General features: G+C 39.3%; 1 protein-coding gene across 2 annotated transcripts; it reads left to right on the forward strand.

Moving 5' to 3' along the window:
• Nucleotides 1–11,454: 11,454 nt before the first annotated feature.
• LOC127632092 (FMR1-interacting protein NUFIP2-like) lies at nt 11,455–21,461 on the forward strand. 2 transcript variants are annotated; one of them, XM_052110575.1, is made up of 4 exons: nt 11,455–11,685; nt 14,782–16,506; nt 17,156–17,188; nt 17,327–21,461. In XM_052110575.1, exons 1-4 carry the CDS (start codon nt 11,541–11,543, stop codon nt 17,377–17,379), a joined length of 1,956 nt encoding a protein of 651 aa, XP_051966535.1. In that variant the 5' UTR covers nt 11,455–11,540; the 3' UTR covers nt 17,380–21,461. The 2 variants fall into 2 exon arrangements, with proteins under 2 accessions (XP_051966535.1, XP_051966536.1); XM_052110576.1 differs by lacking the exon at nt 11,455–11,685 and adding an exon at nt 12,562–13,667.
• Nucleotides 21,462–25,948: the final 4,487 nt, after the last annotated feature.

Here is a 25,948-nt window from a genome sequence, read left to right on the forward strand (position 1 = left end):
GGGAAAATCTATACCTGCACATTTGTTTTTGACTCTATAAAAAGTTATTTATTCTTATCCATGCCAGTAAAAAAACAGCTTTAGCCAACCTAAGCTGGTTTGCTGTCCTTGGATGGACTCCCAGCGTGGTCTGGCCAGTCAATTGGCTGGTTTTAGAGGGGTTTCAGCTGGCTAGGCTAAGAGACCAGCTGAAATGATCTAACAACCCATGCATTCCCAATTTGTTTTCCACCTTGATCCAGATGGATTATCTATGCAGTCTCCTGGGTGTTGAGAGAAAAATGGGCACATTCATGACAAATTACGGGTCTATCAGATAAGACTCTTTTACCAATTTGCCTTTACACCTTTTCTCTGCCAGAGGGATGAAAAAACACTTATCATGTGTCACATAAACTCTATATCTCTGTATGGTCACAATTAGCTGGTGTGTATTAAGCGATTACTGGCCTTCCTGGGCTGCAGCTAGGGACAGTGTAATTTGGTTGTCTGCAAAATCATAAACTAGTGTGTGCTTCCTACAGGGCAAGAACAAACAGTAGCCCCCTCACTTCAAAGTGGGGGAAAAGGAACACAGATATTTTACAGTTATTACCTGTGATGATTGTGAGTTAAGGGCTTCAGTGCTGTTTTCTTTTTATCCCCACTTTGTACTTTCAAGTGTTTTGGGTAATTAAGCAATGCTGTTTGTCCAAACATTTTTGAAAATACTGTGAATATTGTTTTAAATATACTGTATGTAATGTGATACAACAAAGCAATACAAACTTTGACCTGGTGGGTTGTGACCCAAAATGTTATTATTTTAAATATATCATGCATGGTTAGGGTTTAAAAATAAATATAATTTTAAAATGGAATTTAAAATGTTTTCCATATATCTTTTGTTGTAGATGTCAAAGGCTGTGTGACCAACATAATCACACAGGAAGTCAGCATGATGTTTCAGAGAGTTCCAGTGCCCTAGGATCGGACACAGTATAATGACTCACTGACAAGCGGCTTCTCCCATCAGACATTTTTGTATCGACTCGAGCATAATTACCTTCCCTTGTGGTGTGACAGGAAGCACGTTGAAACCAGGAATTAAGTGCGTTGGCATTATCAATAATGAGTGTTATTCAGAGGTTTTTCCATTTACAATTACATATTTTTCTCCATTGAGGGCATTGTTTAGGTTTTGGGGTTCAGTTTGTAAAATATGCATTCCTTTTCACAGTATTACATCATGTACAGCTGAAAACAACTTGCTTCACAACTCGCTTTTGGCGCCCCTCAGTGGACATTTCACACAGAAAATGAAGCTCACAAATGCCCATATGCCCAACAACACTTACCGCTCTGGCAACTGGAGGCAGTGTTTAAAATGATGGTAAGCACAGTCCGATTTTAGCTAAAGAAAAGTCAACCTACTGTTTCCGATTTCATTGTGAGATCAGTCTGGTGCAACCACGTGTTATCTGTCACTTGGCAGAAACTAGCCAAATTAGGCAGATGAACAAAACTATGCAAGGTAAAAAAAAATGATGACCCAGGCTGTATTAAATATGGGTTTACTTGCAACATGGATAGACATGGTTTGTGCCAACCACAATATGTTTTGTGCTGTGATTTATTGGCTGCTGAGAGCATGAAACAATCTAAATTTATGCTTGTACAATAAGCAATTTTTGGGAGTGTTGGTTTGCTAGATGATGTCCAATATAAAATCTTGTCTTAAGGCCTCCTTTCGTCATTCTCTGGGAATTTATATTTTTCCAATCACCACCTTGTAATGTGCTCTCGAAATGTGTTAAAGAGTTATGCACTTAAAATTGAAGTCTATGAGGTAAACTTCCAAAACAATACAGCATGAAACAGATTAACAGCATTAACTAGTATTTAACCCACAATACTGATTTAAAAATGAATTGTGTAACTTCTACGCCACTAGCATCACTAATCAGAAATGTAAAAACAATGTCTCCGTTGGTTGGACAAAACAGATCATCCCACCATTGGTCAACAAACAGTCTGGATTCTCAAACAAATTATTTGGTAACACCACAGTCACAGAGTTTACCCTTTTCTGGGAAATCAACCTAATAATGGCTTACATACAGTCTCTGCATATTAAGCAGGGAAAGGAGAAAGTATCTAAACTACAAAAAAATGCATCAGCTTATGCCATTTCTAAGAGTTCACCAGTGAATAATAAACCTAAACAAAACATATCAATCCAATCCTTGTTCTTCTAAGGTGCAGACCAAATTGCTGCTTTTTTATTGCACCAGACAATTTCTAGTTTTGAGTTCAAGTCACTATGAACTGGAGAGGCCACTGGTCAGACCTGTTATTGAGTAATAATGACAAAAGTTTCTTCTCTTGGGTTGTGTCCATTTACAAGTAGGAAGGACACACTGAAGCCTCCAGCTAGGCCAATGGCTCAAGAGTGCTTTCTTACAGCTCAGATCGTATCAGCAGAGTGGGTGGTGGTGCAATTACCTTTAGACAAGAATGAGAAACCATTTCGGACATTACTTCCTTCCTGTCTACCTTTTACTGCTTTCCAGAAATGAGCCTAATGATTTGTGCTCCTATGTTTAGGTGTCTGACTGATGTTATTATGCAAGCAGTGAACTAGATTAAATCAAAGCTATAAGCTGATTTTTTTTTTATTTTTTTTTTTGTCCAGTTTTTAAAATAGTAACATAGAACAATATGACTTGCAGCATAGTTGGCTGGGCCATAATGAAATAAACAGATACCACTGTATATCTTACATATTGCACAGCGTAAAAATATTTACAAAATAATCTCTATTTTGTAACAACTTCTTATAATAATTTATATAAATTCTTCAAATTTGTTTGAGTTTCAACTCTTTTCTTCTTTGGTAATTTAATTCAAAATGGTCAACACTTACATGTGTTGCACCACTTTGATTTTACTTTATTTTACTTTAAGTCAGTTCAAATGAGGTCTACTGGGGGGTATCCTAAATGAACATTGTTTGTGGGATGAATGTCTAATGAATGATCATTATGTGCAAATTTTGTATTGATATGCTTTTAAAAATGAATAACCTCTTTCCTACTTGCTGACAGTGGTGAGTCAAGCCATTTAGCTACAGTCTAACTTATTTGATAGATGTGTTAACTTGATGTCACTTATGGGCGTGGGGTGATTTCCAGTTCTGCAGTGAAAGGCAAATTGGTTTTTGTTAGTGGAAAATATAGTTGCTTAAGTACGAATTACAACATCCTCTTCCTTGTTCAGCAATTATAATCCAAGATGCAGGTTTGTTTAAATACAGGGCTCTGGATTGTGTCATACTCTGTTTGCTCTATAATTTCAAATAAGTTGTAAAATGCCACTACCTTTGCATACTAAGAACAGGCTCACTTTGGGAGAGAAAACTCAAACATTAATAAAATCTCTGAGACTTCGTGTTGGATATTTGTTTCACTATAAAGATAATAATCCCCAAATGTAACAAACTATGTGGTAGGAATACACCTGAGTAACTTAGAGTCCTGAATGTTTCTAAAAGACCAAAACTAAAGAAGCCAGATAGATGGGACCGTGGGAATGTTAGTGTTTTTGATGCTCTTTCTCTGTGTTCATGGGAGGACAGATTAGGGGTCATGAACACAGAAAGGGGAGTAATTGAGGGTTTTGTTTGTGAGGTTTGGGAACTAAAATCCTCCTCAGTAATAAGGTTTATTTATCTTTTTTGCAGGCAAAAAATATTAATTAAATATATTTCTACTTGTATAATTTATATTCAATCTCCAATTTTAAACTAACATCTAAACTGTCAGCCAAAGAGTGGTTTATAATGGTCAAGGCTTTGAACAGTTGATGGCCGTGCCAAAGGTTAAACGGCACCCTTGAGATGGACACTTAACCTGAATTGTCTCTCAAAACATTATGTATATGAATTCCCAGGTCATCAAATCCATTATTAGCAAAGTAGTGATCACACCAGTTCACTAGACAAATATCTTGATGGCACAAATGAAACTTGTGTTTTCTTTTCTCTACCACCTTCCTCATGACTGTGATTATTTGATTACCAATGTGTGATTAATATGCAATGGAAACATTTGCACACTTGAATCACCTACTGCCCCAACTAAGTTATGCAGACCGACACATAAACATTGATGATTTACAAGGGGGGTTGGCAGATTAATTGTCTTGTACTGAGAGCTTCAAGAATGCTCTTAAACCCCTCTTAGTCCTTTTTTGACAAATGGGAAGACACTAGTAATTATCAGTCGCCATGTATAAATCAGGGTTCTTTTAGATAGCTCATGTACTGACCGGGAGAACTAGAACTTGCACGGCCATAACCATGAATTGCCTAAAGATTTGTAAATCTTGAGTCCGAGATTAGATAATGAGAAGCTGCTTTTTGGCAGTTATTAGAAGACAGTGACAATTATTTAAATCCATGGTTTTAAAGGGGTGGGAAGGCTTGAGAAGTATGCTGGGAAATTAGAGGTCTGTGTGAAAAACATGATTTTTTTAAAGTGGTTTGTCACAAACATTCTTTGCTACATTTTTGAGCCTATGTTATTTAAGGCTACCAGCCACTAACACTTTTAATGGAAGTGTCAGCCTTTGAGTTATTTGAGTATTTTGTTGACTGATTTTGACAAATCTCTCTTTTTGTTTTTTATCTAACCATGTCTCTTAAAAATAAAGGTTCCATAAAGGCCATAGGACAGGGTTCCTCATTAGACGGCCCAAATAGGTGGAGACAAATTTTTGGGCCACGCTAAAGGCCTGTTCACACCAAATCCATGATGATTTTGCAAGACAAACTTCCAACAAAAGGTCTATCTTTCCACCTTATTTGTCAGTGAAACTTGGGTGCCGCCGATCAACCTTGAATGTGGACCTCTTCCGGTATCAGCCACTTCCAGCTATTTTAGTGATACAAAAATACTAACTAAACTCATTGATTTTAAATGCATATACGTTTATCATATATTGCATTTTGCCATCGTTTTATCACAGTGTTGCACTGGTAGAATTAATAAGAAATTAGGCGCTGACAGGACAGTCCTCCACGCTGTCTGACACGCCTCCACAATCTTTACACAACCAGCAGAGAGAAGAAAGATGCCAGGAAAATCCTGCTTCAACTTTCTTTGAACCAAAACTGCATCTTGTTTCATCTTGGCAAATAAATGAATGCATTTTACTCTCCATTCTTGTCAGAGAGCATTCTCTCTTTCCTAGCGGTGCATAGTAAACAGACACGTAGATCTCGCAATCAGCATGGCTTATGAAACATCACCTTTGGAAATAAATAAATGATAAAGGTATCATCGGAGGTTATGCAGGTACATATCGATGGATGTTTACATGGAGACGAGAAACTGCATCGTCACGATCTCTGTAAAATGAGAAGCAGATTTTATTACTGTTTCTTCAATACAATACACAGCAACAAGTGAATTATTTACTTGCTCTTTTACTATAAATGCTTAAGTTAGAAAATTATACGACATTAGGCCATCATTCTGCTGTACATCCTGTGGTTTTGTGATGGTTTATAAACTTCTATCACAAAATTCTGGTATTATTATCCTTCTATTTACTTACATTGCAATCAATAACAGTGGAACTGTTGAACTGTGAACTGAATTGAACAAATTCGTCAAAAATGCAGCTACTACTTACTTCCGTGTTACAAAACAAGGACAATACACAAGCTGTGTCTCGTTTCGAAGGCTGTGCGCTAGCTAGGAAGCATCCTTTTAAGTCCTTTGACTGAGAAGGGAACAAAGTCCTTTTAGAAGGGAACGTATGAGGCAAATTTTAGGAGAGTTATAATGATATAGAGAGAAAAGAAAATAGATTTTACCGGTGTAATTTTAGTCTGTAATACTTTATTTTAATGATATATTACTATAATTATACATATTATATACTCTGCACCAGTCTATTGAGGTACATCAACTTGGGAATTAACATTATTTGCGTTTCATGTACATCATATTTCGAGCAAATTGGCGTCATTTTATTTATACAAATTATGTTCATTTCCATTGACGCAAAGAATTGTGGGTTGTGAGTGCCCACGAAGGATACACCTCATGCATCCTCCGAATTCCCGTGAAAGAAGGTTGCATTCAAAGGCTGCATTCGGAGTGTCCTACTCGCATTTATGAACCAAGACAGCCTCGATGACATATGCGGCCGACAAATGTGACCTCCGGAGGATGCATTCCAAACAAGACACAGCCATAGAGTCCGTAAAAAATTAAAACAAAAAACATTTTCACCCCTGTACAGTAGGCGGCGCAGTTACAAATAGTTATATCAGTCTCCTGTCCACACCTTCAGCTGTTAGAGATTACAGTAATATATTGAATGCTGTTAAAGCATAACTGTTTCATTATTTTCTTTCCAAGGTATTGATGCATTCTGAGGAGTATATAATATGTGTTTTTATGCGAGATAAAAAGTAAAGAACGATATTACAATGTATTTTGCTACGAATATATTCCAAATACTCCCAAAGTCAACTACTCTTATTAAAATGTTTTAATTAATGTATGGATAATATAACACAAGGTGCTGTGCTACAAATCGATGTGAATTAGTGCATATTAAGAATAACTTTGTACAGTAAAAAAAAATAGCCTAATATTAAATATAATATATAAGAACAAATCTGGCTCACATTCTTTTCTTTGTTGAAATTACTGCAGTACTTTGTTATATTTTCATTAAGAACAATAACAATATTAATGTTAAATAGGAATCTGCAATTCGGGAAAGTGCAGGGATAGGTCCCGTTTGGAGATGAGCAGAAACAGTTGACTCACATGGAGGACATAGAGATCCAGATTGTTAATTAAAGTTTTTGTTTCAGCAGGCAAATTTGTGTAGTTTTGTGTATCTGTATACAAACAAAATGTTCATAATTGTTTGAATAAATAAAACGGGCCACTAATATTGAGAAAAATAACTAATAAAAAAATCAGAATATTTGTGTGTGATTTTTTTTATAATAAAAACAATAGTATTAATAATATTATTATATTAATAATAATAATAATAGCAGCACAAATACTTTGTCATTACATCGAATGCCGTGGTCCTTGACTTTGTATTGTTGACAGAATTTGGCCCTTGGTGAAAACAAATTGGGGAACCCTGCCATAGGAGATCATACATTCTATGGTTCTTTTTAAAAAACCCATTCACAGTATGTAATGGTAGGGTTGGGAGGGTTATTTTTTAAATGTCACAACAGTTTACAGAATACATGCTGTAAAATGTCCATGAACCATGCAGTCAACTCAAGAACCTTATATCACAATAAATGGTTCTTGGGTTATTTGCTGAAACTAGGGTGCTGCACAGAACCATTAAAGAAAATAATTTAAGAGTGCAGCTAATTGTATGTCTTGCCCGAATATCCGGACTGGGGAAAAAAAGCACTTACAACATGTTAGCTATGCTCATATGCATTTCTGAAGCTTTTAACGGTAAAAGAAAATTAACATCATAATCATTCAGTAAATACATTAATTTCATACATAAAATGGATTCCTAAGGCATCAAACCTTTCTTAGCTTGTTTTGATTAAATTTACAGTGTTAATTTAGGGGGTTCCCAAACTATATGCTTTGAGAGCTGCAGGCAAATATGACAGCATAATGGAAATGTCTGGGACCTTCTTAGTTCTCTGTTCAAGCCCTTGTAAAAGAGTACAAAAGTACATTGTTGACACATGCCTCCTGCACTCTATTACCCTTGTTCGTTGGCATAACTGCCTGTCCTCTGGCTGTGGTTTTGATGAGGTTACGTTAAAAGTGGGTGACGTGTCTTGTCAGGGGAGATGGGGCTGATCTCTCTTCATTCCCTGACTCACCATCCACAGCACTGACTGCATGAACTCTCTCTCTAAGAAGGTAAAGGGAAAAGGTGGCCCAAAAATTAGTCACTTCAAGACAGAGTTGGAAAAGAGAACCGTTCGGATCAAAATATACAATGTAGCAGTTCTTTCAGTCCTTCATTTCCTTCAATCGGCAATGATACAATTCTCTGAAAGCTCAGAAAGGATACTATGTAATGTGTCATAAAATCCTGTTTAAAAGATTTTTCATCATTTAATCATTTATTTAAGAGTTGGCAAGCCTCAACTTTAAAGGGATAGTTCACCCAAAAATAAAAATGATGTCATAATTTACTCACCATTATGTGTTCCAAAGAAAGGCATGCCTCAGTCACCATTCATTTTCATTGCATCTTTTTTTCCATACAAAGAAATTGAATGTTGACTGAGGTTAACATTTTGCCCACTGATTATCCTACACTCTTTTAATCCAAATGAGTTTGCATGAAGACAATTCAACCACAAGTTGTTTCTCTGTGAGAAGTACTGCTTATTTGTGATGGGCCTGTCTCCATGGTGACAACAACCAGTGGGTGCAAGAGTCAAAACAGACTTTTTAAAGCCTGCACTTCATGTTTTCCATGTCTGACAACAAGTATACAACATTAATGATTTCCCTTTGTTCAGGGTTACCAAAAATGAGTACACCTTATGATTCCCCCAAAAAGTTAATCAAAACATCCAATAGGCGTTACAAAATGAGATAAACATGTTGGAATTTATTTATAACTGCACAAAGGAACGGGGCTGATTCTTAATATTAACATTTGTTTGTGAGAAGGTATCAGGACATTCCAGAACAGTAAAATATGAGCTGTTAATGATACTAACTGAGAGTTCACATGAAAGCTTGTTGACAGGACACCAAGGATATGAAATCAATTCTGGCCTTTCAAAGGTAAGTTGCCGTGCTCAAGGCTAATCGGCCCACTATCTGTATAGCAGCATTACATAGACAGAGGTCTAGAATTATTTTAGCCAGCTCTCTGCAATTAAAAGAGCCAGCCTTTCACTCAAGGATAACATTACTAGAGCCGAGTTGTGTGATTTATGCTCTGGCTGTAGTCTGTGTTTGACAGAACTTTAGATGCAGTGACATGGCCTGTAGCTAGTACTTGTTGTGTCCAAGGAATGTAAGCTGCCCTGAAGATATATGCTTCATAGTTTTTGAACAATTTTACCTAGAGCTGGATGAAAATATTAATCTGTAAGCATATACAAATATATTTCTCTAAATCTTTTCTGTTGTCTTAATATGATTTTTTTTTTTCTTAATTTGTGCCTGTGACTGTTAAAAATCTATTTTCTTTAACAGCTATGATAGACTGAAAACTTAAAAACAAAAATTGATACTCGCCGTAAAAATAGCTTCCCTTTGTCGGCATGCAAATGTTCACTCTCCATGTGTGAATGGCTTGATTTTTATTGTTCGATTCACGCCTCAATGCACCTTTAAAGGCTTTATGAGAATGGAGTTCACAAATCTTAAGAAAAGAAAACATATATTCACACAAACAAAGGTTTTGAAGAAACATGTAAAGTAATATTGGTGGTCTGACTAACATGAAGCATTAGCTTTATGAGCTAACTGGAGCTCTTTTACTCAAAGGTCGACAATGCTGATTACACAAGAATTAAGGGAGGGCCTAAGAGAATTCCTAACCTGTATACAATTAAAAGAACTGAAAATAAAGCTTACAGAGATTTCGAAAAGGCATCTGAACAAATGTGTGATTTGCAACTGCTATTTTGGTGTCTTCTAAAAATAAGGAATTTACAGCGCAACTTTTGATTTCAACAAGTACAAACACACAGGACAGGAGTTCAAGAGTTCACATATGAGTTCACAGGGGTTGTTGTCCATGTCACTCTATCCTGAGAAATCGGATCGCTTCAAAGGTTTGCCAGGGTACATTCTAAAGATAGTTTAAGAATTGCCCCTCCTTTTATAAGAATATAATCTGCATGCCAGATTACTACTCAATGAAAATTATCCAACTCTAAAAAAAAAAAAAATGGTCTAAAACCCAAGTATACTGGTTGTAAGAATAGTGTTTGTCTGCCCCCCTCTGGTTAATTTGAGGGAATGCATGGAAATGAAATGAGCACCGAAAAGGTTTATTACTATGGAGAAGAAAAATACTACAATTAAAATATATATAGTGAGACGAACTGAACAGAAAATGGTTGCTAATTCATTGTATATAATATTTTGGTTTGCAGTTAAACTTATTAAATTCTATATACAAAAACCACATTCTGATTCCAATTAACTCAGCAAATCCCAAGAGAATGTAGTAGAACCTGCCCCAGATATATAATCTACCCCCACTCAACTAGTTAAACGAGCCTTTGGTCCAAAGTGCAAACTTCAAGAGGGATAACCATGGCTATAAGTGATTCTCTGCATGTTTAAATAGGTAACAGTTTTTATTAGGAATCTTGTCTCGAGGTTGGTGGTTCAGTATAAAGGTGATTCCCATGGAACCCATCTAGAAAATGCACTTGCCCTAATTTATTCCAAAATCGAAAGAAACAAATAAGATATTGTATTTTGCATATAGATACGTGACATTATTTTCAGAGCAGTTACGCACATTATTCCCTCGGAATATGTTTTGCATTCCCTCACATTAAATTAACCGTTGTTTTACTATTGTAATATTATAGAAACAATGACTGTTGTAACCATGTTTTATTGGCATGAACCATGGTTTAGATATACTTAACAATGTATTTACTTCATCAATACTGTAGTATCCATTTAGTAACCATTGGTTTTACTATAGTAATATTGTAGTAACTTGCAGGGCCGTAGCTAGTGGGGTGAAAGGTGGTAATGATTCTAGAGGTACAGGGGGACACAAAGCAAATTCAAAACTGTATTTCTTTAATTGGTAAGGGATCCAGAGCAATATACAGTCAGGGGGCCCAGAATTCCTTGATACACCCTGATAAAAAGGCTGTAGTAACCCAAAGCAATATACAGTCAGGTTTATTTGGTTGTTACTATGTTTTTTCTACAAATACCATGGTTAAACTATGGTTATTGTAGTAGCAGCATGGTTCTTGTCACACACACACACAAATTGTTTCATGGTTGATAACGGCAGGTTTACTCTTATGAAACCATGGTTAATTTTTATAAAGGCATGTTTTTTTTATTTCTTTATTCTCTTTTCACCTGCAAGCATATTCATAGTTGCACCAAAATTAACCATGGTGTTACAATCGTAAAACAAACAGAATGATTATGATGTATCTATTTAACTATGACTAGGACATTTCCTTAACAGGTCTTGTAAGAATCACCCATGACCCCCATTTTCCAATCAATAATTTGCACAGACAGGTGCAAGAGGTGTGCCAAAACTGCACTAATGAACTCAGCTGTTATATTTACTTCCATACATGCCTGTCTGACACAGCACTGGGGCGATTTCATGAGTTTGCGTGACTGCTTCCTGTGGCCTTGACTGGGAAGCATCCACGCCTTGTATCAGCGTCGCACGAAACACCGCCCGCCTCTCACTCGCTGGCACCCCCAAACGCAGGCGGTGATTGGGCAGTGCAAATATCTCAACTCCCCTCGACCACCGAGCACCGGTTGAGCACATTCAGTCACTTCTCCCATTAAATGGAGGAACGACCCTGCGAAGGGGCAATCGGAATATATGTCAGTCATGGAGCAGAGAACGGCCCTGATCGATCGAACATATCGGTAAACAATGATCAGAACCACTGTCAGTTCCAGAACGAGAAAACGCAGACGAAGAAAACAGGTTTGTAACCAGCCAATCTCGCTGTTTTTTCTTCGAAGCTCTTGTCAAGCTTCAAATATGCGTCTTGTCACGTTTATTTACATGAATGCAGCTTAAGATAAGTCATATGCTAAGCATGCTTTGCTGAGTGTAGTGTTTTAAATAGTTATATCCACTGTTAGCCTCGGAGCTAGCTAGCGTGTAGGGACATTGACCTTGTGCACCGGTCTCTCAACGCACTATTTTCCCTGTTACACATTTCCTTAACTTGAAAACTCGTTTTTAAGCGTAACACAGAGTTTCGTTCTTTTTTTAAGACGGCTGATGCGTTCATCAGAGTCTCGTGTAGCCTGTTAGCTCTGCCCCATCGCTGCCACAGCAACATGAACCGGCTCCTGTGGAATGTTCCTGTGCTTGTAGCTTAAGCCTGTTCTGTTATTTCCTGTCCGCCATGATGGACGGCCAAATCTCCCAAACTTCACCGCTGTCCGTTTCTCTTACAAACCGAACACTTGTTTCATAGTTTTGCCGAGTGTGTTTAATATAGTCAGCCATGTTAGCGTTGCCGTCTAAGTCACTAAAATGCTGTCTGAGAGGGTGTATGTGTGGCCGGTGCCGTCGAAACGGGGCCTATTGCTCTCGTGTCACTATATGACAGTCATGTGAGTGGGCCTGGCAGGGACTGGGCTCGCGCTTACCGCCGTTTCGCTGTCGGAACTCAGAAGATTCGAGTGGCCCAAATAGAACGCGTAGGAAAATTCTATAAGCGTAGGAATACAAACGGTGGTATTAGAACGCATCGGGATATTCTACAACCGACAAACGCATCCCGTTCCAGTTTAGATGGACAAAGCCTGTTGTTGAAATAATTCCATTTCTTTTACTGTCTTCTCAGAACAGGTATTCACGTATTTGGAACGTTCTATATTAGAATGGTCCATGTGTGCAAAAGAGGCTCATTGCGTTTCGGGATGAATACTGACAACTCTCGTGGAACTCATATTTTTAACATATGCCGATACGTGTAAATGCACCAAAACCCAAGTGTAGTTCACTTGCACTCGAATAACTTTTGGTAGTTCTGTCAGCATTTTTGCGGCATATAAATGGATCTCAACAGTATACCGTTGTATGTCGCCTAAACTGTCCACATTCTATCTATACAAGATGCTAACTCGTTTTACGGTTCCCTCTCGAAACATATTTCTAAAAGTAATATCGCTAAAATAGTAATAAGGTAAAGACGACCACAACTGCCTTAGGCTAATAATACAGGCTGCCCACTTAGCTTGCTAGCTAGTTTATGACTTGGTCGGGTTGTTTACCGAACAAAAATCACTGGTGGACTTAAATGTTTAAACCTGAGAGTAATATTCGTGGATAGGAAATATACTTTTTCTAGCCAAGCCTGTGTTAGATATAGCTGTGGGCGAGGTATTACATTTTAAAGCTTGTTTTAGTGTATCGTGAGGACTGCAAAGGAGTATGTTGTACACGTCGGTATTGTGTTTTTCGATGCCATTCTCAAAAATGTAGTTGGCATTAACATTACTAGTCATTTTTCATGCAATATAATGGTAAAACGGACTACAGTGCTATCGTTATTGTGCTTAACATATATCCTCGTCAAATACTTCTATTAACTGGCGCTTTCTTACACAAATTAGAGCAACTGTCACATGTTAACGTGTTAAGAGTTGTCATGCATATCGACTCGTGGAACACCGTTTTATTTCTGCAATTTAAAACGTGTTTGCCAATACTGAGGAACTACCCAAATATGACTGAGTACTCCATTTTGACACGTCATACCTCCGGTTAAAAATAGGGCCGTGTTCAGCCCTCCAGTTAAAACACACTTACACGGGGTACTCTCTACGCCTAATATTTTCAGATTCTTACAGGTCCATTTCAGACTGTTTTGAGTTTATTCCTATGTTCATTTGGGTGTTATTTGGCCACTGCTGCTCTGTTGTCTTAACTCTCTACATGTACTGTACAAAGTAAGATTTTCCCCTGTATACACTTACCAGTCTACCAAAATGGTTTTGTTTCTGATGCCAGTCTTGAGTTCCTGTGAGGACATTCCTTGAGCTATGATAAATGGTTTCTATATAAATAATTTGTTATGCACACTTCCCTGACAAAGAATGTCAACCAGGCATTTTACTGCTACATTTAATCCCTTTCACTAATTCATTTAAAATGTTTCAAACATAAACACAGTGACCCTGAAATGTATTTTTGACTTAAAATGTTGCATTGCATTAGATAACAAAATATCACGAATACGTGGCATTTGCAAAAAGATACTGCAATATCATAGTGCTGACTTTACTTTTGAGCCATTAATTTATTTAAACAAACTTGACCCAAAGGGATTTTTAGTGGATTAAGTCGGTTCACCTCAAATTCACATGGGTTTCTTAGCAGAATAACCACAGGTGTTCCACAAAATTGAGTTTTAAGTTATCACCGTAACTCTGGACATCAAAAAATTTGATAACCAGTGAGAGACCAAATACTATTTAATGCTTGTCATTATTTAGATTGCTTTATCATTTGAAATCTAGCAAAGATCTTTTTGTACTATATTTAAATAATATAAGTTGATTTGACATTTTGTTATATAATGCAAAGACTAGTTTCACTATATTGGCAAAGGTGTGTGTGTGTGTGTGTGTGTGTGTGTGTGTGTGTGTGTGTGTGTGTGTGTGTGTGTGTGTGTGTGTGTGTGTGTGTGTGTGTGTGTGTGTGTGTGTGTGTGTGTGTGTGTGTGTGTGTGTGTGTGTGTGTGTGTGTGTGTGTGTGTGTGTGTGTGTGTGTGTGTGTGTGTGTGTGTGTGTGTGTGTGTGTGTGTGTTCGTTCGTTCGTTCGTTCCCTCCCCATGGCATGCTTTCATTAAATATACCTAATGACCCTGGCTTGCTTTCATTAAATATACCTAGTCTAAATATTCCTCAATCTTCTAAAAACATTGACTAGATTTGACCCGTTCCCTTACTAAAACTTGAGATCTGTACGTTTGCCAAACATTTTTGGCCAAGTGGATCAATTGATGTAGATTTGTGGTTTGTATTCTATTTTATGTATTGATTGTGTCTCTTCTATACCCAGAAAATGGCAAAATAAATGGAACTCTGAAGGAGGGAGAGGTGACTCCCACTTCCTTTAACCTAGACAGATCCTCACACCCTGCAAACAGCAATGGCAACAGACACCTGGTAGAAATCAATTTGAAACAGAAGCCTAATCGACGGGCCTTTGTCACTGACTTAACAGGAGACCGAAAAGTTAGAAAGACTAGCAGAAACAGTATGGACTTAAAAAATGACAAGTCCTCAGATCTGAACACACTTGAGGGCAAAAAAGAGGCTTTAGCTGCTCTGAATGGTGTGGTGTCGTCACTCAATTCTGTATCACTTACCAACGGTTACACCTGCAAACCTGGAGCTGACAACGATGGCAGTGGCTCAGAGAGTGGATACACTACTCCAAAAAAGCGCCGGGCCCAAAGAAATGGCAAAGCTGGGGACAATGTGACTGCTTCTACCCAGGGAAAAGCCATGCAGCAGGGCATCAAACAAGATCATGGGCCTGCGCCACCAGACTCTGCCGGTAGAGAGACAGGTCCTCAGGTGGAAGGTGGCAGAGCCAGTTCAAAAGAAGGCAATCCAGGTTGCTATTCAAAAGCCAAGGAACTACCTGCATCTTCCACCCCACCTCCTCTGCCAGTGGCTGGGCTTCAACGTAAGAACTCTGACAGCAAATCAGCTGGCAAAAAGTTTGAGGAACGTTCCAGCAAGGTTAAGGTGGCTGCATCCACCAAAGAGGACTCCTGGACCTTGTTCAAGCCTCCTCCTGTCTTTCCTGTGGACAATAGTAGCGCTAAGATTGTGCCTAAGATCAGTTATGCAAGCAAAGTGAAGGAGAACCTCAATAAGACCCAAGCTGGCGGGGAGTCTCTCAATCCAGATCCCCAGTTGTCTGTGAGACCTCCACAGGTCCCGATGTCTGCAGTGAAAACCATCACCTCAGCTAGCTTTACAAATGGTCCCCTGATGGGGGATGGGAATGGCTGTCCCCTGCCTGGACTCCATTTCAGCTCAACAGCAAGCACTGGTCCTCTTCTGGTGCCCCCAGCTGTTGCTACTGATAATGTAGCATCTCCCGCTGGCAGTGGCACTACAGCAATTGGAAGTTCCACCAACTCTTTGGCTGAGCCTAGGAAGTCCAGTCTGTTTGTTTACCCCGTTAACCCCTCCAATATGCAACTTTCACTCCCAAGTGGTCGCCAAGCCGATCCTCCTGCTGCTTCGACAAATCAGAAGTCTCTGGGGGACATTTTTCAGAATCAGTGGGGCTTGTCCTTTATCAATGAGCCGAATGCTGGACCAGAGGGAGTGGCTTGTCGCTCAAACGGAAAGGACATGCCGGTGGAAATTATCTTTCAGGGAGGCTGTCCTGACACAGTGGCCACTCAAACTTCCTGTACTTCTCAGAGAGTGGAACAGCCACCCTTCCCCAAGGCTCACAAGCCAGACAAACGGACTAATGCTCAGAATCTGAGTAAAGGTGTGAATAGCGGTGCCCCTATGGCAAGTGGATCCGTACCCGAGACTTCTTTCCTCAGCCTGGTTGCCCAGAGAGATGAGGCGGAGGTTCATGGTGCAATAGTGTTTTGTTCTTCCTTTAAGGACATTTGTGCCGAGCTGCCTCCCACCTCCCCATCTGCACCTAAGGTGGCTTTGGCCAAGGACCAGGGCCATACTAAGGGCTTTGACAGGAGGTCTAGTTGGGGGTCGTTTGATCTAAAAGCTGCTGTAATTTATCACACTAAAGGTAACTCTTGTTTCAAATGACCTTTTCATTGATTTTATGCATATTCACTAGTATTCAAGTGATCAGTTAAGGCTTCATTTTTGTATGTGCCATTCGTACCAAACATGGTTGAGCACTTAGCCTTTCAAAGTGTAATCTTTTAACCGTGTGCTCTGCTCCGACAAATGCATTTGATGCATGCGCACTTTGACTGCTTTGTGATTCACTTAGCACAGTAAATGACAAGCACATGCATGATGACACAAGAACATGGACTGCACTAAAAACTAGGCTGCATGTGGAGAGTCACGCTGTGCGTGAGATGTACCGGCATGCGGAACACCATAGTATACTTTGGCCTTTAGTGTGCTGTAGATAAATATTTTACTCTAGATCTTAAGAGTGGGTTTAATTTCCTTTTATTCTTTGCAAATTAGCAATTGAAGAATGTTACCCTTGCATGCAAGAAATCATATCGTAGGAATTTATATAAAGAAGTTAAAAATGGCAGTATTTGAAGCTTTTTATTTTTGAGTTGAAACAAATCAGTCTTTTGGCTGTACTACTTTCAAGTCAAACAGAAACAGCAGAGACAGAAAGGTACTGACAAATCATTGCTTTATTTTGATATTTGAACTTTCCCTGAACTTCCCTTTTGCTCTTTTTACAGAAATGGAATATATTTTGAATTTGCAAAAACAAGGTAAGCTTCCATTTAACTCTGTTGTGCAAGTGTTATTGAAATCTTAACTTCCTTGCTTGTTGTTTTTAGAGTTTGCTTTTTACCAAGCAGCTTTTTTTTTTTTTTTAAATCACACCTGCATTCACCTTTCCTTTTTAGATCCAAATCGAGTTGTCCTCTACAGCGAGTCATGGGACGGACCTGCTCAGTGAGGCTGTGTCTAGAAACTATATCTCAGCTGAACTCTGCTGCAAAAGATGTGCTTGAGGAACATGGCTGCTGCCTTTGAACATCCTGATTCAGAACTAATCCAATCTTAAGATGGTTAGAAAGGACCTTGTTACCAGTCAGCAGTCAAGGCTACATGCAAAGGACAAGAATACGCTTACAAAAACGGGTTAGCTGGTTTTAGAATATTAGAATGGACGTGCCGGAGCTTTTGAACTTAACTAATGCGGACTAGTGGATATGTTGCTGAAGACAATTCAAATGAATTTGGGGACATGTAACTCATGTCAAACACTCATGATAGCCCTGTCATGACATTTGTTTGGGCAGGAACTTCTCCTTTAAGTACTTGTGGACCTAAAGAGAGCTGTCTTCATCTCCAACCTCCTGGGAAAGATGATGTGTCATACTCAAAATGGTCTTGTGTGCATACACATTGAAATAATTTTGGCACAGAACAGAAGGCATAAACCTCGAGTGTTGCTCTCCAGTGAAATGACATACTGTGGCCAGAGGAACTACATTGCTTTTTTGTCATTCAAGGGATTAAAGCTCCATATACGTCTGGGGGGGGGGGGGGTTCAAGGCTTTGGTATTAATAATTGTTTTTAATTTAATTTCGGGACAAGATTGGGTCAGTCTTGTTAGTGACGCATCTTTTTTGTTTTTTCTTTTCATTTTTATTGAAATACTTCAAAACTCCCAGGGCAGGTTAAGAGGTACACTTCGATTAGGAAACCGTACGCCCTGTAGTATGCATGTGCAGTATGCTGCTCTGTGCATCCTCTTTTGGAAGAATTCAAAGTGCTATCATTCAGTAGTCTTATCGTCGTCTCTTCACGCCTCTGTCACCTGACAGCCGTTCCAGTCTCATTGTGTGAGAGTGTGTAAACAGGACAGAGAGTGTGATTTAAAATCTTTTATCTTGAGTATTTTATGTTTTTAATTTTAAATAGTAATAAGAACCCAGAGAACTAATCGCTAAGGTGTGCCACAAGTTACAGTTGCTTTAGCTACAACGCTAGTAGGTACATCGCAGATATTTTAGTTTCGAGAGGGATTCTGCTCTTCCTTCAGTTTAGCTTGATAAAGGTGCTCTTCTAGTTAGGGTTTTATTTTTGCCCAGAAAGGCAGTAGTAACTACTGGGCTGTGGAGGGGATTCCTTTTGGACTAACCACAATTAAGTAGAACCCAGAGAGCAGTTGCTGGTGAAAGATCCAGCCTTTATTTTTTACTCCAGAGACCAGAAGTCCTAGCATCTATGCTTAGCTTTTTACTGGGCACCACAATCATCCAGTCACACTTAATGGAGTTTGGTTTATGGATTGATTTATTTTCTTGTATTTTTTTATTTTTTTCTCTTGTGCTTTTTTTTTTTACTACCTGGTTTCCAGCATATTGGTTAAACGCTTGCTAAATCACATGTGAGCCTCATCAATAGAACCGTTGTTGACCGGAATTCTGCCATCTTGTATATGTTCTCTATCTAATGTCAGAAAATGCATTCTAACCTTAAAGGGATAGTTCACACAAAAATGAGAATTCTCATGATTTACTGACTCTCCTTGCATCTCAGATGTGTGTGACTTTCTTCTGTAGATTTTAAGGAATATTTCAGCTCTGTATGTCCTCACAATGGAAGTGAGGTGGTGGTGCCACATTTTTAAAGCTCCAAAATCCACATAAAGGGAGCATTAAAGCGATCCATACGTCTCCAGTGGTTAAATCATTGTGCTCAGACACAATCTGATAGGTGTGGTTTAGTCATTTTTATCATATTCTCAGCCCTTATGTAGATTTTGGAGCTTAAAAGTTTTGGCACCCATTTAATTGCATTGTATGAAACTCCATAGCTGAGATATTCTACTAAAAATCTTAATTTGTGTTCAGCAGAAGAAATTAAAATCATACATATCTGGGATGGCATTAGATGATATGAGAATTTTCATTTTTGGGTGAACTATTCCTTTATGTCTATCCTGTTTTGTCATTTCACAAATAATTGATTTCTACATAAAAATCAGTAGCACTTTATGTTTGTTCTTGAATTGTATTTCCTTAAACATTGGCATATCAGTACATATTTAACAATTAATCATAGGCTACTAACTTTAACCTCTACCTAAGGACTGCCAGTCCAAAAGAAAATAAATATACAAAACAAAAAAGTGGAGAAAAAAAAAAAGTAAAAACAAAGAAAATAAAAAGACACTCAGGTAGAATTAGGGCAGTGTTCTAACAAAAATGCACCAACAGTGTTATTGCCAAAAATGTAAAGAACATCCCATGTTTGTACCAGCTGTTTGTTTTTAACCTTTGAGGGAGCTGAATCAAGTTTTGACTGAATGCCAAGCTTGCATAACTTTACAGGCATCATTTGGTATCAATGTTTTCTGTACATAACCATGAGACACTGCCAAGTGAAAAGATGTATGCACCCGTGGGAAAACAAACCACACTACGTATCTGTATGTCATTCCCTTGCAAGGTGTGTGTTTTTTTTTTTTTTTTTTTTTTTTTTTGGTTCAGGTTTCAAAAAGTGCATGCAAAGGTTTCCAGTGTGGTCAAAATTTGCTTCTAATGATGAAACCTGGGAGGTGGTGTTATAGTTTGGTGCGTCGGTTCAAAAGATACTTCAAAAGCTTCAGTGTCATCGGTCTGATGTAAAAGGAAAAGTTTACCCAAAAGTGAAACTTGTCACCGTTTACTCTTTTCTATAGAACACACAGATGCATGTTAAAATTATGTCAGTCTCTGTCTCCATCACTTTCATTGCAGCTTTTTTTTTTTTTTTTTCATACAGTGAAAGTGAATGGTGACAGACTAACATGCTGCCTTTCATTTCATGTTCCACAGTGTAAAAAAGTCATACGTGTTTGGAACAATGATGACAGTTTTCATATTTGGGTGAACTTTCCCTTTAAAACTTTGCTGAAACACAAGTATGTAAGGTTTTAACATTTTGCTTCATCTTCTCTAATTCCGTTTGGATTCCACTTAAAGTAGTTTTGTGCAATGTAGAGAAATCTGCAATGATAATTTGCTTATTTCTTGGCTTTTTAGATGCACATCTCTTTGTGGCTTCTCTTGAGTTTTTATTTTAGTTATCTTAATTGTCTTTTAAACAGTTCATATAGAGCGTGGATATAATTTAATTAAAACATTTTATCCAAGGGATTTGCTTAAGGCGTTACTGATGTAGGTATAATTTATAACAATCTGTTATTACATTAATTTAATTATGAAATACCTCTGTGAAAATGATGCAATGTTCCGGTATCCCTATTTCCTTATCTCTCAGTCATGACCCATTGTACACCCTGTCAACAGAACTGTACCAGGGCTTTGTTCAACACTAAACTCCATGGGTCAGATGCACATATAGAGGTTCTATGCACAGAATGCTAATAGAACTAAGTTTATATTTTGGGGGGTTGCACACTAGCTTAATTTTCCTCAATTCAAATAAGCACTTACTACCCCACAAATTATATAATTGCAATATAAATTATTTACATCAATCTTAAAATATATCATTCAGCTCCCCTTGTCTAGTATATAAAGCAATGAGAGCACGTACAGGTGAGAGAACAGTATAGATTAAATTATATGTTTTATTGTGGAACCTGTACCAAGAAAATGCATTGTTGGTATATTCAAATTTCATGTGTTTTATTGACGTGTGAATGAGGTTTCTTGTCCTGTCCTGACAATTTAATACTGTTTTTGCGTGTGGATGCATATGTGTTGTGTGCATGTGTATCTGTCTTCATCCATACGCTCGATTATATGCAAAGTTAATATTGCGAACTTTTCAAGTTCAGGGTGCCTGTGTTAAGTGATATATTAAACGGAATCACATCAGAACATAAATAACTTGCTTTTCCTTTACCCTTCCACACCCCCCAATCTTCCCCAACAATCTTCAGTTGTGCCATGTTTTGACTGTTAAAAGTTTGAATTAATATTTCATTTTTATGTTGCTCTCTCTGAATTTCCAACAGTGGACATGAAGAGGGGGTTACATGCTGTCTCAAGAATCTTTGTCACTGCTAATAAACTTGTTCAAAAATATCCGGTTTACTTTGTGTTTTTGTTTTGCCAACCTCTATTAATCTTTAAATGCATGGGTGTTTCACCAAACACCTCGTTCATGTATATCTATCACAAATGGATCTACAAAATGCCCAGATATTGTCACATTTTCAAGACAAGTTGAAAATAAAAGAATAGAATACTGCATAGTCACATATATTTATTTTTCATACATCAAAGAGATTATGCAACGGATATATGGCAGAATTCATTACTTCCACACTGAAATTTCAAGAGATGGAGCTGGCTACACATAACATAAGCTACACACATGTATTTTCTCAGGCACTTTTTGAGTCTAAATAGACCCACAACATTCATAATTTCAGTAGTAAACCCACATTACAATATCCAAATCCTACTGTTCATTTGCTTAAATTGCTCAGCGCCACCTTGAGTAAGAAATAGGATGTATTATATGTATGTGTGCACACAAATGGAATACTGATAACTCGCACAGATAATGAATGTGATGCACACTATCTGAGCACTAGGTCCTGAGCACCATCCGCCTCAAGGTTCGACGTGTTGTGCTTTCTGAGACGCTGTTCTGCTCACTACAATTGTACAAAGTGGTTATCTGAGTTACCGTAGCCTTTTTGTCAGCTCAAACCAGTCTGGCCATTCTCCGCTGATCTCTCTCATCAACAAGGCCTTTCCGTCTTCAGAACTGCTGCTCCTTGTTTTATTGTTTTTGGCACCATTCTGAGCAGACTGTTGCGTGTGAAAATTCCAGTAGAATTTTCCCCATTCTGATGGTTGATGTGAACATTAATTGAAGCTCCTGACCCGTAGCTGAATGATTTTATGAATTGCACACCTGCCACACGATTGGCTGATAAGACAATGTTCCTAATGAAGTGCTCATTTGTATAAATATAACAAAATATAAAATAGTAAAATATTTGAATAAATATCATATGTCTTGTAATGAACAAAGAAATATACATCCTGTGATAGTAAACTTGAAACTTAAAATTGCAAGCAATTTGCAGAAGAATAACAGTTTGCAAGAATATTGTCTTCCATTTGAATGCTGCATATGATCTCAGACCATCTCAGGATGCAACAACATATCGACTTCAGGTGAATTGTCATTTAAGTCATAATAACCTCAGAAAAGGTTCTTGAACAAGAAGTTTCTCTTCTCTGCTTGTCTATTTTTCAGCCACCATTTATACAGTATATAGTGATACAATCAAAGTGGCTTTTAAAAAATGTAAGTGGCTGGTAAAATTAGGCATTCCACTGTGGCTGGTGGGCAAAAAAATGATGTTAATTTCATACCCTGTCCTAAGCACTTTCGTCTGCCATTATATTGAAATCAACGAATGGGAAATTCTTTAACATTTCTTCATTTGTGTTTCATGGAAAAGAAAGCCGTTTTGGTATTGAATGGCATGAGGATGAATAAATGATGACATCATTGTAATTTTGGGAGTGAGCTATTCCTTTAAGTTGAATTTTAGATTGGGTCTAAAACCGACTTCCTGGCTGGAGCCTACCCCCTTATGCACATAGTAAGGCTTCCTCTAGCTGGCGAATCATGTTTTACCTGTAGATGGCACCATAGACTCAGAACTTAAACTCAATGGATTTCAAACCTTCTCGTTTCAAACGTCTTTGCCAAACGTGCATATAACCACAGTTATATTGCTGTTTCTACACAACTCATGTCATTTAACACCTTGATGGATCATTCGAGGTCATTTTCTTGGTCCGAGTAGATTTTCTTGGTCCGTATAGATTGTCATATACCAGAATAATATCTGTTATGGGCACAGTCATTTTCAGCACCTATCTAGATTCTAACTCTCTCATTCTTATGTCTGGATGCTCAGATAGTCATAAGAAACAGGGTAGGTGAATTAACACAGGCAGCACTATAAGACAAATTAAAGATTTGACTCTTTTGACATAAATAGCCTCTTTATTCAGGGCGTAATAGCTGGGCAGGGGAATTTTAACCTGGATTCTAGCTCCTTCATTCTTCTGGCTGGATGCTCAAATAGTCATAAAAATATGTTTGGTGGATTGATTAATGCAACACTATACAGTATGTCCCATAAAGTATTTGTTTGTACTGAAATAGACAATCATTATTCAGGGGTTTTATAACTGGGCAGAGTCATTTTTACCCACCTGGCTGGATTGTACCTCCATCAGTCCTCTAGCTGGTGCTCAGATAGTCTTCAAAATGGATTTGGTGGATTTACACAAGCAACACTATTTCCTATAGAGCATTTGACTAATTTGACATAAAATACTTCAATATTCAGGGGGTAGTAACTGGGCAGTCATTTTAACCTACCTGCCTGGATTCTACCAGACTCATTCTACTATCTGGGTGCTCAAACAGCCTTCAAAATGGATTTGATGGATTTACACAAACAATGCTGGATGTCCCATAACACATTTGATTCTATTGACAAAGACAGTCTTATTATTCAGGGGGGTAAAAATGGGGCGGGATCATTTTTACCCACCTGCCTGGATTCTACCTCCCTCATTCTTCTGGCTGGAGGCTCAGATAGTCATAAAAATGGGAGGGCTCCAAAACAAGTCAAGAAAATGAAGAGAAGCTTGTTATTAAAACAGGTGCGACATCTCTGGTGTACGTTCACAAGCCGGTGACATGCATGATCTTACACCGATTATAAACCGACAACGTGTACGGTCATGTACTGCAAACAAATTAAATCGCCGTGCCTTTTTCGAAGCAGGCTAAGGTTTAAGCTAAAACCGATCGACAAAGGCCTATGGTACGTTTTTTGTCCATTACTCTGATGTTGCTTGAAGCGTGGATGTTTTTGCGTTGTCTGATTTTTGGAAAAGATGATTCTTGGTACCTGTCACGAACACCGACGAGGGCGTCTCTCTCCCTGGTCCCCGGAGATCGCACTCGCCCGAATACTAACTGCCCTGATTGTTCCCAGCTGTTTCTCATTACCTCTGTCTATTTTTACCATGCCTGTGAACTCCTTCCTCGCGAAGTCTTGTTAGCCCCGGCCACATTTCTGAGCGTGTTTACTTCTACTTTTGATTATTCAGTGTACCTACCTAGCCTGTTTACCCTGACCTTCGTAGTTAGCCGCCAGCCTAGTTTTTCTCTGCCTGTTTACTTACCTCGATTTCTCGCCGCCTGCCCTGACCCTCCGCCTGTTCCAGTTACGAGTCTGCCTGTCCTTCTTGTATTGTTTGATCTGCTGAATAAACGCATATGGATCCCAACCAGCCTGAGTCTGCATCATAGAAGACTTCGCCGCTTATCAATCCAGCGATAATTGCCCGCATGTCAGAGGAACTCTCAACCCAAGCGAACCAATTGGCCGCCCAACAACACCAGCTCGGGCGGCTCACAGCGGCTATAGAGGAGATCGTACGCACCTTCCAGGCGGCGCGCCAACCCCCACCGGTATCCGCTCCCGCAGCCGCTGCACCGCCCACAGTCGACGCGCCTCCGCCCAGCCCAGCGTCCGCCAGCCCGCGCCTGGCGCTCCCGGAGAAATTCGACGGCATGCCCTCAAAATGCAGGGGCTTCATTATGCAGTGCAACAACCGGCGCTGTACCCAACCGATGAAAGTATCGGTTGGGTACCTGGTACCTGGTACCAGGTACCCAACCTGGTACCAGGTTCTTACTGACCACCGCAACCTCGAGTACCTCCGCTCAGCCAAGCGCCTGAACCCCAGGCAAGCCCGATGGGCCCTATTCTTCACCCGGTTCGAGTTCACCATTACCTACCTCCCTGGGTCCAAGAACACCAAGGCTGACTCACTCTCCCGACAGTACGAAGTCGAACCACTGAAACCTATGGCTGAGCCCATCGTGCCCCCCACGCTCATCCTAGCCCCCGTCCAGTGGGACATCATGGCCGACATCACCCAGGCCAATGCCACCGCTCCGCCACCTCCCGAGTGTCCACCGGACCGGACATTCGTGCCCCTTTGCCTCCGTGAAAGAATACTCCACTGGGTACATGACGCTCCGCACTCCGGTCACCCTGGCATCACGGCCACCACGCGCCTTCTGAGTAACCGCTTTTGGTGGGGGACACTTCACACGGACACCGCTGACTTCATCAAGAGGTGTCGCCCGTGCAACTTGGCAAAGGTCCTGAAACAGCCACCGGCCGGACTTCTTCTACCCCTACCGACACCCCGGCGCCCCTGGTCCCACATAGCGGTGGACTTTGTTACCGACTTACCCAACTCCCGAGGTAACACAACCATACTCACGGTCGTGGACCGTTTCTCTAAGGCATGTCGCCTCATCCCTCTGCCCAAGCTGCCCACCGCCCTGGAAACCGCCGAGCACCTCTTTCAGTATGTGTTCCGTCTCTACGGACTACCGGAAGACATCGTCTCGGATCGGGGGTCCCAGTTCACCTCCAGGGTTTGGAAGGCCTTCTTCCGCCTCCTTAACGTGAACCTCAGTCTCTCGTCAGGGTACCATC

Source organism: Xyrauchen texanus, chromosome 38 (assembly GCF_025860055.1).
Source record: "Xyrauchen texanus isolate HMW12.3.18 chromosome 38, RBS_HiC_50CHRs, whole genome shotgun sequence".
In the NCBI taxonomy this organism is placed as follows: domain Eukaryota; kingdom Metazoa; phylum Chordata; class Actinopteri; order Cypriniformes; family Catostomidae; genus Xyrauchen; species Xyrauchen texanus.